We start from the raw sequence: 15919 nt of genomic DNA, 5'->3' as shown, positions 1-15919 counted from the left end.
CCTGTCCGCCAGATCAGGAGTAGACGACTCCCTCTCAGTTTCGGAAATTCACAAAAGTCTGTGGGTTTCCTACTTCTCACCTCCTCCTGGAAATCTGCAAATGATTTGCCAACTGCTTTCTCAGCTTTGCTGGCAGTATCAGTGGTGCGCACTGCCTCAGTGGACTGCAGTGTCCTGACACCTTCGTCAGTCACCTGGAAGACGAGCATGTTGGCTGCCTTGAATCTTTTCATTGATATCCCATGTATGAGGTCCAATAATCTCAGAGATGTCTGAGTCTGGGATGGACCTCCGTTTATTTGTCCGTGGTACTTGAAGTGGTATTCTAGTGTAGAAACGTGGGGTGACTGTGGCTAAGTGGTGAGCAGAGGGTCGGCGGTTCGATCCCCGGCTCCTGCTCCACTAGTCTCATGTCAATGTGTCCTTGAGCAAGACACTTAACCCCAAAAATGCTCCCATAGCTGCGTCTACGGTGTGTAAATAGATACTGAATTGTAAGTTGCTTTGGATAAAAGCGTCTGCTAAATGACTGTAATGTAATGTAGAAACACAAACATATTAGCATGAAGTGCCAAAAGAAAAATTCTGATCCTTTTGACCAGTTAAAACCCCTTATGTGACACTGTCATAGCCGTTTTAATGTCACAACGCTCAGCGATGTGGGTTATTCTTTGAGCAAAATCTGCAGAGTTGCAGACTTTAAGGAAATGTGCTTAAAGGGCTCAGAAACAGTATATGTAGAGTTTCCTATTACTGCCACAGTTTTTTCCAGTCCAGGATGCTTGTTTGTAGCACCAACATTTTCCTACAATCCCCCATCTCCTTATTCCTGCACAGTAGCACAAATATTAGTGTGTGTGTGTGTGTGTGTGTGTGTGTGTGTGTGTGTGTGTGTGTGTGCATGCATTAACCCTAGGAATATACACATACCAGACCACACAATAAGTCAGAGCGCAAAAAATGACTATCCAGGTGCTAGCCCACTCATTCCCCCCAAATAAGAGTGTGTATGTTTGAGTTACCAGTGTTTACATTAAGGGTCTGTTCTGTTCTGAGGAAGACGTCTCAACAAAAACTCGCACTGGTGACATTTGTCAGAGTTTTCACCCTGCCATCCTCCTTGTGAAATGTGACGCTGTTACGTCATGAAACGTCCAAAGCGACTAATCTTCAGCAATCAGGGCCTTAAAAGGCAATTTTCACCGCTACACTCGAACATCAGAGACTCTGCTTTATCAGATGTTTGCATGTCGACGTGTTGCTGTGAAGTAATGGGGTGTTTTATGTGAAATTCAGCTTGAAAACAGACGGACAAAGAAGAAGAACACATTGTACCATCAGAAATAATGAATTCAACCGTGTGTGTGTGTGTGTGTGTGTGTGTGTGTGTGTGTGTGTGTGTTGGAAACACTGGATGCCGTCACTCATCTTTGACCTGCTGGTGCCAAAATACTTGTATGCATGCTTCAATCACAGACATAAACACACACACACATATATATACTGTATATGTATGTATATGTGCGTGTAGGATGGGAAGTCGTTTTCTCACACTGTACAGAGATCACGGGAGAGTGGGAGCACACAGGAAGCATAGTCTACTGGGAATTTAAACCCTGAGGAATCTCATCTGCTGTTCATCAGCAATCAGTTACTCCTGTGCACACATATACACACACACACACACACACACACACACACACACACACACACACACACACACACACACAGATAAAACTCAACATGTTCTCTAAACACTGCGGTTTAAAATAGCATTTTACAGCGCAAGCATTAAAACTGTTGGCAAAGCACATTATTTTGAGAATATTCTGTCCTTATCTACATAATCTTTGCAAATTAGCCTGTATTCTCAAAACTAATGCAAGGAGTCCTGTGAGAGAAAATCAGGAAGAAGATTCAGCTGAAACAGTTAAGACAAATGTAGCCATATACTGAATCATCATAGCACTGAGCTGCCCTCCACATCTGTATAGTTCAACAAGTAAATAAAGTATAGTGGGACCCAGAAGGATACATTCTTTCTCAAGGACACACAGAAAGAGGGGGGAGGGTGACAGAGAGAGGGAGAGAGAGTCATGCCACAGACACTTGATTACTCCTTCATATGAACCAGGACCTTCTCCACTGTTGACCACCTCCGGGATGAACCACAGACCGCCAGCGCTTCATCACAACAGCCGGCCTGCGGGTTACAACGACAGCCCCAGGGCTCGGAGCCGCGATAACCTGCTGATGTACGATGATTTGGGAGAAGAAAACTGTTGCTCTGGACGATGCCTCGGGTGAGCCTTTCATTTACCTACCCTACATAGCCAGATGTGTGCGTGTTTCTGTGTTCACCTTCATCTGCAGGTTTTGTTGAAATAACAGGAGAATTATGGATAGCATTTTATATTTTACAGCATTCATTTTAATCTAGCATGTTTGATTATCATGTAAGTTATAGGCATGTCCATGTATCACTGAAATTCACATCGATAACATGTAGGCCCTGTATAATCAGAAGAAGTACTATGGTTGTGGATTTCCATGTTTCACATCATAAATGGATGGCAGCGCAAATTATTACTGATGAAGAAGCATAACATAAAGTAGAAAATAAAATGTTCAATTAATCCAGTTAAAGCTACCAAGTCTGTAACTACTTATTTCGATAATACAAGTGTTTTAAACATTTTTTTCATGGTCCACAACTACAAAAACAAGTAGATGGAGGTTAAAATTATTTTTTAATGTTTGTGATGTTACATAGTATCCTTTAATAGTCCCTCACATTTTTAAGGATTAAACCTTTTTACTGCATAATTCACTGTATGAGAAAGCAGCTTTCTCAGGTTTATCTCTGAAAACCCATGAACAATAAAATATCAGATAATTAATATGAAAAACATGTTATTTTAATTAAAGTGGGGCTATTCTCTACATTACTATAGTTTACTTACTTTGGCCTGTATACTCTCGCTATTGGTATTATTATTATTATTTTTTTTTTTATCCAAACATTATAGGAAAGTTAAGATTGCAGTTTCTATAGAGCAATGTTTAAAACCAGTAAATTAGAATATAATACTAGTACGATATATATAAAAAAATATAAAAATACTACATTTATGTTTCATATTCATTGTAGTCAAATACTCTGTCAGAATTCAACATTTCATCTTTGTCAGATATTAAATACACCAAATAAAAGCTTGCAGCAGATCACTTGGGATGCTTTAAAGAAAAGACAAGCTCTGTATTTGTTCTGGTATTACCGACACATAAGTAGAATTCATGATTGAATTCTATTATCCACATCTTAAGTCACTAAACAATTTAGCTGCAGAATGTGAAATTGAGATGAAACTGGGAACAAGTAACTAATATTTTGTTTCCAAAAGGTTTTATGTGTGTGTATATAAGTTACCATGTGGACAATATATACTGTGTTTATGTCCCCTGACTCTCTGGCATCCACAGCAGCTCTGAGAGACAGCTCATGGCTCCTATCGGTGCTATTAAACGACGCCAGGCTCTTCGTGGTCCAGCCTACATGTTCTCTGCTCCCTCAATCAGCCCGTCAGAGGTTGAGCAGCGTTTCCTGGAGGCAGCTGAATACGGCAACATACCAGAAGTGCGGCGCATGCTTCTCCAAGTGCCGAACTTGAACGTCAACGCGGTAGACTACATGGGCCAGAATGCATTGCAGCTGGCTGTTGCCAACGAACATCTGGAGGTGACGGAGCTCCTGCTGGGGAGGACGGATTTGGCCAGAGTGGGTGACGCACTCCTGCTAGCCATCAGTAAGATGCATTTGTGTAAAATTGTGTATATATTTACGGTTTTCATCACACGTGGCAGGAAGCTTTTAAAGATGTCATAGCAGGTGAAACCCACTGTGACATTATCCATCATGCTTTACAATTTCAATTAGATTTATGATTTAATGGGGTCCTCCAACAAATCTCATAACGTCTACAGATAACAAATCAACCTAGATACTAGCCCAATGAAAGTGAATACCCTCATAATGGGAGCTTTAAATCAAACTTAGGGTACTGTGACACAGTACCCTATTATTCAGTCTATGTAACCTGAATACAATTATGGACTTTGTTAGCTAATTAAATACCCAACATGATAATTAAGCAAAACTACCAAATACTAGACCACCACCCCTGTTAGCTTCAAGTGATCACAAGACTGTCAAATGGATTTATAGGATAAAAGGTTTTTTGTGAACCAAGGAAACCCTCTCCACACTTGCTTAAGAGAGAGCTACTTTTAATAGGCCACCATTTGTATAAACACTGAATGAATCCATTATAAACAAGATCAACTTAAATATCAGCTTCCAGACCAGCAAAGCAAACGTTAGATCACAGGAGTAGTCCTACAACCATGCTCACCTTTCTTTCTCAAAAGAAAGTCTTTGGTTGTATTTTGTTTACAATAAAATTTAAATAATAATTTACTTATAACTATGTACAAAAAGACAAGGCTGACCAGATACCATACAGGTTAGCTATACAACACATGCATGCACAACATCTACTGATAAAATCAGTCAGATTTTCCGCTAGTTGTACAAATACCAAAGTAGAAAAAGCACAGAAATGAACATGATATCAGGATTAATTGGAAACATAAATCTCCATTTATTTGGCTGTAAATTGATGCTGAGGAACATAAGTTTGCTGTTGAGGGAGTTTGGATTAAAGCTTTGAGGCTGTTACTTTACAATATTTTTGTAAGGTCATAAACAACAACAAAAACACAAATAGTACTAAAGCTGTCAAATTAACCAAACAACCAACAGTTTTGCTCTGTGTGTGTGTGTGTGTGTGTGTGTGTGTGTGTGTGTGTGTGTGTGTGTGTGTGCGTGCGTGTGTGTGGTGTGTAGGTAAAGGTTATGTTCGTATCACAGAGGTCCTGCTGTGTCACCCGGCGTTTAGAGATGCCCATCGTCTGACAGGGAGCCCTGCTCAAGCAGACATGTTGGATGACTTCTACGCTTATGATGAGGACGGGACGAGGTAAGGTAGTTAGAAGGCAGAGGCATCACTAAAAATGTTGTGCCTTCCCACAGCAGTGCAGCAGCGTAACTGGTAAAATAAATATCTAAATGCCCTGACATCTGGTACCGTACAGTGAATTGTTGTTTATACACTTACCATTTTTAAACTAACACGATATCCTGTATAAATTAGTAAGCTTAGGCCTTTTTCAAGTCTTTGTGCTAAGCTAAATTAGCGAGCTGCTGGTGGAAGCTTAATATTTACCGCACAGGAAAGACAGAAGTATCATTCCCTTGACAAGAAAACAGTTTAGTGTATTTCCCAGCTGGCAACCTCCAGTTCATGAAAGTGCCAAAAATGTCTTATTCAGCATTCGGTTGTACTTAGCTCCACTCTCTCATGTCATTTCTGGTTCCAAAAACAAAGATGGCGAAAGCCAAAATGCCGAACTCAAGGCTTCAAAACTACAGTCAACAAGCCAATGTGTGACGTCACGATCACTATGTCCATTTCTCATACAGCCCATGGTATTTCCCAAAATGTCGAACACATGAATATTCAATCCTAGTAAGGTCATCAAAAACTTAACAGGTACGGAGACGGTTAAAGAGGAACAGGGGTAGCAAACAGCATTGCCATAAGGGTTCACCTATATGATTGGACACACAGCTAGTGAATGAGCCAGTGATGGTGAAGCATGAAACAGCTGGTGGTAATTAGCTGATGCCACATGATTTATGTAAATGTATTGGTCTTTATGTATTTGTGTGTGTGCATCCCCACAGGTTCTCTCATGACGTTACTCCAGTGATCCTTGCAGCACACTGCCAAGAGTACGAGATAGTTCACACCCTGCTGAGTAAAGGGGCTCGCATCGACCATCCTCATGATTACTTCTGCGACTGCGACTCCTGTAACTACCAGCAGCAGTTTGATTCCTTCAGCCACTCGCGATCCAGGATCAATGCCTACAGAGGACTCGCCAGTCCTGCTTACCTATCCCTGTCCAATGAGGACCCAGTATTGGCAGCCCTGGAGCTCAGCAACGAACTGGCCATGTTGGCTAATATTGAGAAAGAATTTAAGGTACAAATGCTATGAAATATTCTACAGAAAGAACCACCACCAGACTCTGTAATCACTGCGCACATCCTGTCAGTGCTACTGTACACGTGGCCTGAAAACCAGCTCATCATCAAGTTCACAGAAAATATATTTGCCATGTTGCTGCCAACCAGCTGCCAGTAAAAGCTGCCAGTAAACACAAGAACATTTTATGAGCCTTAAAAGAGGAAGCAGAAACAGACGGGGGTCTAGATCTTGTCGTCACTGTCAACATTGTTGGTCTGACACACACATATAACAACTATAATTATAACTGGCCTTACAGTAGGACCGCATACTACAGGTACAATACAATAAATAAATGTCGCAATCCAAATGCACAGATCACACAAATGAATCATAAAGCCCACTTTTCTTGATAGGCAATTTTGTTTCTCACTATAATAACTAAGTTTTGAAGTCTGCAAACTTTTCCAAAAAAACAGTTGTTAGTGATATATCACTGTCAATTTGATTGCAAACACTGTGTATAGTTATCTTTAACAGCCTATCACTATCTTAAAACAATGGCCATATTTCCTTTAAAGTTTAGAAGCACATTTTTCCATAAAACCGTGGCATATTTTACTGATAGGATACTATCAGATGGTTTAGACTACACCAGTAACTTCAGCATCAGATCCTATCTCCTGCAATCTGTTGCACTGATGCACATTTTTCCTAATTGTGTTTGTAGCACGACTACTGCTGCCTGTCCAGCCAGTGTAAGGACTATGTGGTGGGCCTTCTGGATCTGTGTCGCAGCACGGAGGAGGTGGAGGCCATACTGAGCGGAGAAACTGACTCTGAAGACTGTTATGATCTACCCGGTCGCCCCTCTCTCACACGGCTAAAATTAGCCATCAAATACGAACTCAAAAAGGTTAGTATGCCCAAACAGGCAATGATACAGAGGCAGGAAAAAGTCACTGTTTTTAGTCATTTAAACAATATTAACCGTCATGTTTTAAGATTTATTTCCAACCATCCGGCCAGCCAATTATTTATTTATTTATATTTTGTCATTAAGTTATTTATTTATGTAGCAATGCAGCTGTGGTTACGAATAAAAAATACATTTATCATTAATTCAAGGAGACTTTGAGGTTTAGTGTCTGTGGTCGAAAAAGCATTGATTTCACTCTGATGTTAAAAATTTAATTCCAGATGTCATGGGAGTAAAACATCAGCTTCAATTTTAAAACAAGTTACAAGTAAAGTTCAAGGACTACTTGGTTACTAAGACCTGGTTAAGAGAGGAACTGAAATACATTTGGGATGCCTTTAAATCCCTCATGACCCAAAGGAAAACACTAAGAACAAACTTAATTGTAGCTCAAACACTGTTTAATAAGAAAATAAGCCCAAATAAGAGCACACGAAAATTAACTAGAGAATTGTCCACTGGATTGTCCAGAAAAGCAGTCCTTTATGTGACCAAATATTCCAAAAAAATAGGTTAAATGTCCAAAATGCAAAAATATAAACCATGAAAAGCAATGCAGAGCAAAAAATTAAAAAAAACACCTCCAAAAAAGGAATCAAACTCACCGGACGTCGGAGTGGGAAAAAATAATCCGGTGTTGGTTTAGTTTGCTGTTCGAATGTTGTGGTTCCCAATACACACTGGTTCCCCTGCTGTCATCAGTGGGTCATGGTTCTATCATCACAAGGAGCACATTTGTTTACCTTCCCCAGAAGGCTGCAGGGCTCCAACCTTACTCCTCTGTCTCTCCTCACATATAAAATCCAGATTTGCAGACCAGACAATTCTCTTCCGCTTTGCTCGCCGGGCCACGCCCCCTTACACCTGCAGAGAACAGAACACCTGACTAGTGCTGATAGGGGGAGGCGATGAGTTAAAGCAGGGGTGAGAAGGACACCAGAGGTTTAAACTTGCAACCATTAAACCCTCATTTCTTACTCTACACACACTCTTTGTGGCGGAGTCACATTGATTTTGTCATAGGTATGATGTGTATTTGGTAAACTGCAGTGTTGATGTTGCAATATCTTTGAACTGACTAAGAGTTTTAGAAAGAGTTGCAGCTCTCAGCTACATCAAAACATGATAGCAACAAACTATAAAAAATAAATAAAAGTAGCTGAACCCAAAAGCACAAATCACAGGCAGGCGAGAAATTAAAAAAAATCAGAGTGGAGATGGGCCGGTATACTGTACTGCACGACTAATCAGGGAAACAAAGGCCTGTAATGACAGGGAGAGTTAGTGACACAGGTAAACAGGATCTAACTAAAGTCCTGAAAGAGACCAAACATCCACATTTATGGACGCCAAGTTAATCAATTTCACGCCAACTTTCACTCCTCATTCTATTTTACTCCAGTAAAAATAAAGGCTGCCTGTATGGTCAGAACAAAACTAATGATAGTTAGTAACTATCATTACTAATGATAGTAATTTTCATTATAGTTTATTAAAAACTAGATGGGCCTTCATTTCTAACATAATTGAGGAACGCTTTGAGTTGAGTATGAACTTATCTGTCTTACTTTTCTTTTTCAGATGTCTCATACTTTCATCAGAGAACAGTTATTAGTACTACATACAATTAATTGATTAGTCTTCAGCTATTTTGGCCAATTTAAGTAATTTATTGAGGATGAAATGCCAAACCTGCTCTGGTTCCAGCTCTCAAAAATTATGATTTGCTGCTTTTCTCTGTTTTATAACATTCCAAATTTAATATCTTTGGGTTTTGCCCTGGGCTCTGGGATAGTATTTTTTATAATTAAATAAAAGCTAAAATAATCAGCAGATTAATCGATAATGACAATAATTGTTTCATCCCTACCTGTTTGCATTATGATGCATGGTGCTGCTTTGTGCTATTCCTCTTATGATAAAAGGATCAAATAAGAGTTCAGGCAGCAGACTGTACGGTCACACTTTCAAGCAATTAACATTTAGGTTTGAAACTCTTTATATCCTGTCTGCTCTCTAATGTCTTTGCCCTTCAGTTTGTGGCACATCCTAACTGCCAGCAGCAGCTGCTGAGTATCTGGTATGAGAATATGCCCGGCTTGAGACAGCAAACCACTGCCATAAAACTGCTGGTGGTGCTGGCGGTGGCTATCGGACTGCCTGGACTGGCGGTGGCTTACTGGATCGCTCCGTTCAGCAGAGTATGTAACATTCCTCCTAAAGAATGACACTCACAAAACTTCCTAAATACTGATTCCTTGCAGAAGGTTTTCTGTCATCCTCCTAGTGTTTCATCTCTCTCTCTCACTCAGGTGGGGAAAGTGATGCGAAGCCCCTTCATGAAGTTTGTGGCCCATGCGTCATCCTTCACAATTTTTCTGGGACTTCTGATCCTGAATGCCGCTGACCGGTTCGCAGGCACCACCCTGCTGCCAAACATGACCCACCATGATCTCCCAGGAGGACTCTCTGACCCGCTGCTGCTCTACCGCATGGCCACGACACCCTGCACATGGATGGAGATTCTCATCATTTCATGGGTCATGGGTGAGCATTAGACAATCATGATGGAGGAGAGTCATGTCCTCTTGTACATCCAGTCATGTGACTTGTGTCGCTGCAGGTATGATCTGGGCTGAGGTGAAGGAGATCTGGAGTCAAGGGCCGGGGGAGTATCTGGTCGAACCGTGGAACTTCCTGGACTTTGGGATGCTGGCGATCTTCCTCGCGTCCTTCAGTTGTCGCTTCTCCACCCTGAGACACGCTGACTTAGCCCAGACCTATGTATACACACACTACACGACACTGATCAATGTCACACTTCCCCCTGAGATACACTACTTTACACTGGGTGAGCCTGCTCACACACATGCACACACTGATAAACCACCACTCTTTAAATACCATCATTTACTTTTATTAGTTGCAGTGAGTTAGTATGAGGCGGTACATACAGGAGGATATATTCCACTGTAGCAGAGATAACCGTCTGTTGGCTTCGGACTTTGAACACAGTTAATTTCCCTGTTTTTATTGGGAACAGGATAAATCAGGCCAATTTTGGAGTAACAAATTTACAAAAAAAGTTGTTTTTTTAATGCAAATCTGAGTAACAGTTGCTTAGTTCAGTTGTTCCCAGCATTTTTGTTTTGTGACAAAAAAATCTACTTGTAGCCCCTCAGTCACAGATTGCACATGTGTATTTGATTATAGTTGGATGACAGAAGTGGGAAAACTATTGAATGTGTCTCAAGAAAAGCAAAGAAGACAGAAAAGTCCCCACAAAAATATGTTTCTATTCCTATAATCATAATCATGAGGTAGTGGCTATCTCTGTGAAATGGCTAATGGTGTCCTAATTAATAAACTTGCCCTTTTTAAAAGTAGTGTACAAAAGTCAGTCTACTGACTGACTCACACCTTATGTTTCTGCAGCACGGATCTACTGGTTGCCTTCAGATCCCCAGCTGGTATCGGAGGGCCTGTACGCGGTGGCAGTGGTGCTGAGCTTCTCTCGGATCGCTTACATCCTTCCCGCCAACGAGAGCTTCGGTCCACTGCAGATCTCTCTAGGGAGGACTGTTAAGGACATCTTCAAATTCATGGTCATCTTCATCTTGGTCTTTCTGGCATTCATGATCGGCATGTTCAACCTGTACTCCTATTACCTAGGGGCAAAGCAGAATGATGCCTTCACAACGTGAGATACTTGCATTTGTTCCCACGTGCTTTTAGAGAACATTTTTTGGTCGTGATCAAAGTTGGATCTTTGGCAACATGGAAGGATTAAAAGTATCATTCACATTTTAGTTATCACTTACTTTTAAAAAAGTTGCTATTCAGTATTCAAATCACCGTAGATAATATAGCATCTATATATAAAATCACTGAAAATAGTGATTTCCAACATTTTCTGGCTTGTCACCCTTTAAAATCTCTATGTGAGACTCCTTATCGTAGGTTATGGCCTTAGTGTGAACACGAGCTGTCAGCAGTGCAACAAAAATGTGTTTTTCCCTCTCAGATTATTTTATTTAAAGGATTTCTAGAGGCTACAAGAGGTGGAAATACATCCTGTATTTCAATATATAAGCAAAATTACAGTAAATCAGAAATAATGAAATAAAATAGAGATTTGTTTTATCTTTCTTATCCCTTTAATCAGATTGTGACCCCTCAGATTTATCTTGGGACCCATTGTGGGGGACCCGAGCCCCTGGTTGGGAACCACATCTTTCCATAAATATATTATGATTTATTGCCAATCTTATGCAATTAATTATTGTACATGCAGAAGAAAAATGACCTAAAACCTTGACTTCTTTCGTTTTCTCACAGAGCATCTTTAACATCGCTGTCCTGATGATTAATGGTTTGTTTGAATTCAGAAATAACTTTTCTCTGATCTCCCTCCATTTCCTTCTCTGTGCGTGCATCTAGCCTGGAGGAGAGCTTCAAGACGTTGTTCTGGGCTATATTTGGACTGTCTGAGGTCAGGTCCGTCGTGATCAATAATGGGCACAAATTCATCGAGAACATTGGTTACGTGCTGTACGGGGTTTACAACGTCACCATGGTGATAGTGCTGCTCAACATGCTCATCGCCATGATTAATAGCTCCTTCCAGGAGATTGAGGTTCGTCATCAAAATACTAAATCAACATGTGCTTCAGATACAAGACACAAATGTGAACAGTGGTCTGAGATTTTAAAGGTTTTTGTCAGGAGAAGAATAATGTAATTTAGACCTGGTGTAAAATGTAGGTAAACCACCAAGTTTAGACTGTTCAGTACATTAAGATAGATTTAGGTATGTCTCTAAGTATGAATTACAAGTCAAATTAGTCCCTATTTTATGGACAAAATCTACCGGGAAACCTTTAAAAATCTATGTAAAAACCAAACAACATTTGAATTGAGTAATTATTTCGACAATGCTTTTTAAAATGTTTGCGTAGGAATAGTTGGACATTTTGGGATATACACTTATACACGTTCTTGCCGAGAATTAGATAAAGAGATTGATACCACTCTCATGTCTGTATGCTAAATATTAAGCTCCAGCTAGCAGGTGATTAGCTTAGCTTAGCACAAAGACTGGAAATAGTGAGAAACAGCAAGCCTGGCTCTGTAGCCATGCAGGAGCAGTGACTGGCCAGAAAGAACAACAAATAGTTGGGCACATTGTAAAACCAAAACTTGTCTTTTATATACTTTGGTTATTGTAAGGACTAACGGATGAAATGTTAATTAGTGAGCTTCAGCACTGCTGTTTTCCCTGTTTCCAGTGTTATGAATCTTCTCATTAAATTCTCTGCAAGAAAGCATTTTTCCTTTCAGACTCAAGTATCTGTGGTGCTGATGGTGTGTTTTTCTCTTCCCAACCTGTTTGTTTACCTTCCTTCGACCTTTTGTTTCTTTAGGACGATGCTGATGTGGAGTGGAAGTTTGCTCGGGCCAAACTCTGGTTCTCCTACTTTGAAGAGGGCAGGACGCTCCCAGTGCCCTTTAACCTGGTCCCCAGTCCCAAATCTATGCTGGGAATGGCAAAGGCCATCAAGACCCTGCTCCTACAGTGTGTGGCAGGACACAGTGAGGAGAAAAGTGAGACACAGCTCAACCAGGTACCACACAATACGGACATGTGCATTATATATATATATATATACATATATATATATATATATATATATATATATATATATATATATATATATATATATATATATATACGTATATATGTATGCTCACTAATTAACATTTCATCCGTTATTTCATCCGTTAGTCCTTACAATAACCAAAGTATATAAAAGACAAGTTTTGGTTTTACAATGTGCCCAACTATTTGTTGTTCTTTCTTGCCAGTCACTGCTCCTGCATATATATATACGTATATATATATATATATATATATATACATATATATGTATATATATATATATATATATATATATATACATACAGCATTTATCCTTTCTCAGTTTGTACGGTAGTAATCATAAAACCATGATACTTATTGGAGCTTTAAAGGCAGAGCCTGAGCACCTCCCAGTGGTTTTACTGCTGCACCACAGAGTTTAACATGAGAAGTGTCACAATTTTGTTCAGTGAAGTTTATTTCAGCTTAATTTTCCAGCTTGGGGTAGGCAAAAATTCAGATTTCGGTGCTTCTACCTGCTCATCCAGATATCAGGTATGTACCTCTGTGTATTTCACAAAATTTCAGACCAAAAAACATGTATGTGAGTAGTTTCTACTCTGCAGAATTAGATTTTACAACTAAATGAATGAAAAGCTTATGAAATATGATACATTGCTACACTATTACTACCCAGCAGTAAACACTGTTACATTTACAAAACGTGATTGTTTTTCACGTTAATACAGCAATAAAATAATTTTCTGCAAGAATTAATTGAGAATTTGAATATGGGACTTTTTATATATCAGCACTTTTTCCATCTCTGGTTGCAGAAGATCATGAAGCGTCTGATAAAGCGTTACATCATAAAATCTCAAGCGGACAAAGAGAGTGACGAGATCACCGAAGGTAAAACAAACACAATGATGCTGAAACTGATCTTGTTTCAAATGTTATATCCATTTTGAAAATAAAGCTATTCTTGTCACATTTATAGTATTTTGTTTTTCTCAGAACTTTTGATTTTCCATTTTGAAATGAAACTTTTTCCTTTATGCCTTTGTGTGTGTTCTTCTTCAGGTGAACTGAAAGAGATCAAGCAGGACATCTCTAGTCTGCGGTACGAGCTGCTGGAGGAGAAATCACAGAACATGGAGACGCTGGACGGACTGCTGAGGAGGCTGGGAGAGATCAGTACACCGTCAGCAGCGCTGCCATAAAGCTGCACAGCTCAAAGAGTTTTAATCACTGACTGTAGATACAGAGTGATGGTGACAAAACATTGATAACATCAAATAAGAATATACAGTATATGACAAGATTAAAATGTATTTTGTGAATTGTATAATTATGTGTTTATATGTTTATAATGCACACAAAGTACAGAAAAGATTATTGGACCTCCCTCACCTACTAAATACAGTCCATAATTATCATACATACAGTGGGTACGGAAAGTATTCAGACCCCTTTACATTTTTCACTCTTTGTTTCATTGCAGCCATTTGCTAAAATCGAAAAAGTTCATTTTATTTCTCATTAATGTACACTCAGCACCCCATCTTGACAGAAAAAAACAGAAATGTAGAAATTTTTGCAAATTTTTGCAAATTTATTCAAAAAGAAAAACTGAAATATCACATGGTCATAAGTATTCAGACCCTTTGCTCAGTATTGAGTAGAAGCACCCTTTTGAGCTAGTACAGCCATGAGTCTTCTTGGGAATGATGCAACAAGTTTTTCACACCTGGATTTGGGGATCCTCTGTCATTCTTCCTTGCAGATCCTCTCCAGTTCTGTCAGGTTGGATGGTGAATGTTGGTGGACAGCCATTTTCAGGTCTCTCCAGAGATGCTCAATTGGGTTTAGGTCAGGGCTCTGGCTGGGCCAGTCAAGAATGGTCACGGAGTTGTTCCGAAGCCACTCCTTTGTTATTTTAGCTGTGTGCTTAGGGTCATTGTCTTGTTGGAAGGTAAACCTTTGGCCCAGTCTGAGGTCCTGAGCACTCTGGAAGAGGTTTTCTTCCAGGATATCTCTGTACTTGGCCGCATTCATCTTTCCTTCAATTGCAACCAGTCGTCCTGTCCCTGCAGCTGAAAAACACCCCCATAGCATGATGCTGCCACCACCATGTTTCACTGTTGGGATTGTATTGGGCAGGTGATGAGCAGTGCCTGGTTTTCTCCACACATACCGCTTAGAATTAACGCCAAAAAGTTCAATCTTCGTCTCATCAGACCAGAGAATCTTATTTCTCATAGTCTGGGAGTCCTTCATGTGTTTTTTGGCAAACTCTATGTGGGCTTTCATATGTCTTGCACTGAGGAGAGGCTTCCGTCGGGCCACTCTGCCATAAAGCCCCGACTGGTGGAGGGCTGCAGTGATAGTTGACTTTGTGGAACTTTCTCCCATCTCCCTACTGCATCTCTGGAGCTCAGCCACAGTGATCTTTGGGTTCTTCTTTACCTCTCTCACCAAGGCTCTTCTCCCACGATTGCTCAGTTTGGCTGGACGGCCAGGTCTAGGAAGAGTTCTGGTCGTCCCAAACTTCTTCCATTTAAGGATTATGGAGGCCACTGTGCTCTTAGGAACCTTGAGTGCCTTGCCACAATTCTGTCTCTGAGCTCCTTGGGCAGTTCCTTCGACCTCATGATTCTCATTTGCTCTGACATGCACTGTGAGCTGTAAGGTCTTATATAGACAGGTGTGTGCCTTTCCTAATCAAGTCCAATCAGTTTATTTAAACACAGCTGGACTCCAATGAAGGAGTAGAACCATCTCAAGGAGGATCAGAAGAAATGGACAGCATGTGAGTTAAATATGAGTGTCACAGCAAAGGGTCTGAATACTTATGACCATGTGATATTTCAGTTTTTCTTTTTGAATAAATTTGCAAAAATTTCTACATTTCTGTTTTTTTCTGTCAAGATGGGGTGCTGAGTGTACATTAATGAGAAATAAAATGAACTTTTTCGATTTTAGCAAATGGCTGCAATGAAACAAAGAGTGAAAAATTTAAAGGGGTCTGAATACTTTCCGTACCCACTGTATACCATTCACACACATGGATACACATTTTAAAACATTAAGTGATATGAATACATGTAATTTGCAGAAAAATGCACGTACCTTGGCAAAACTAACGTACAGAGCTTTCCCTGATATTTGTAATCTAAAGAATAATTTGTTTTGCACAGTAGCATATGG

The 15919-nt window shown here is 40.0% G+C and overlaps 1 protein-coding gene across 1 annotated transcript; it reads left to right on the top strand.

Annotated features, from left to right (window-relative positions):
- The first annotated feature begins 2111 nt into the window (after positions 1-2111).
- Positions 2112-14060, top strand: trpc6a (transient receptor potential cation channel, subfamily C, member 6a). Its single transcript, XM_068715859.1, has 14 exons — positions 2112-2303; positions 3484-3806; positions 4907-5039; positions 5807-6107; positions 6823-7008; positions 9108-9272; positions 9384-9618; positions 9695-9922; positions 10507-10771; positions 11512-11707; positions 12495-12695; positions 13208-13264; positions 13546-13621; positions 13793-14060. Exons 1-14 carry the CDS (start codon positions 2164-2166, stop codon positions 13930-13932), a joined length of 2646 nt encoding a protein of 881 aa, XP_068571960.1. The 5' UTR covers positions 2112-2163; the 3' UTR covers positions 13933-14060.
- Positions 14061-15919: the final 1859 nt, after the last annotated feature.

Source organism: Cebidichthys violaceus, unplaced genomic scaffold (genome assembly GCF_023349555.1).
Source record: "Cebidichthys violaceus isolate CVI_PGR_0920_01 unplaced genomic scaffold, fCebVio1.0.p SCAF_20, whole genome shotgun sequence".
NCBI classification, from domain to species: Eukaryota; Metazoa; Chordata; class Actinopteri; order Perciformes; family Stichaeidae; genus Cebidichthys; species Cebidichthys violaceus.
This window is presented reverse-complemented; position numbering and strand designations above follow the sequence as displayed.

Bases quoted from the DNA above. Each gene is read 5' to 3' on its own strand.
- trpc6a (XM_068715859.1), top strand. From the start codon at position 2,164: ATGAACCACAGACCGCCAGCGCTTCATCACAACAGCCGGCCTGCGGGT. The intron at 10,772-11,511 runs GTGAGATACTTG...GCGTGCATCTAG, and splicing joins CAGAATGATGCCTTCACAAC to CCTGGAGGAGAGCTTCAAGA. The intron at 11,708-12,494 runs GTTCGTCATCAA...TTGTTTCTTTAG, and splicing joins GCTCCTTCCAGGAGATTGAG to GACGATGCTGATGTGGAGTG.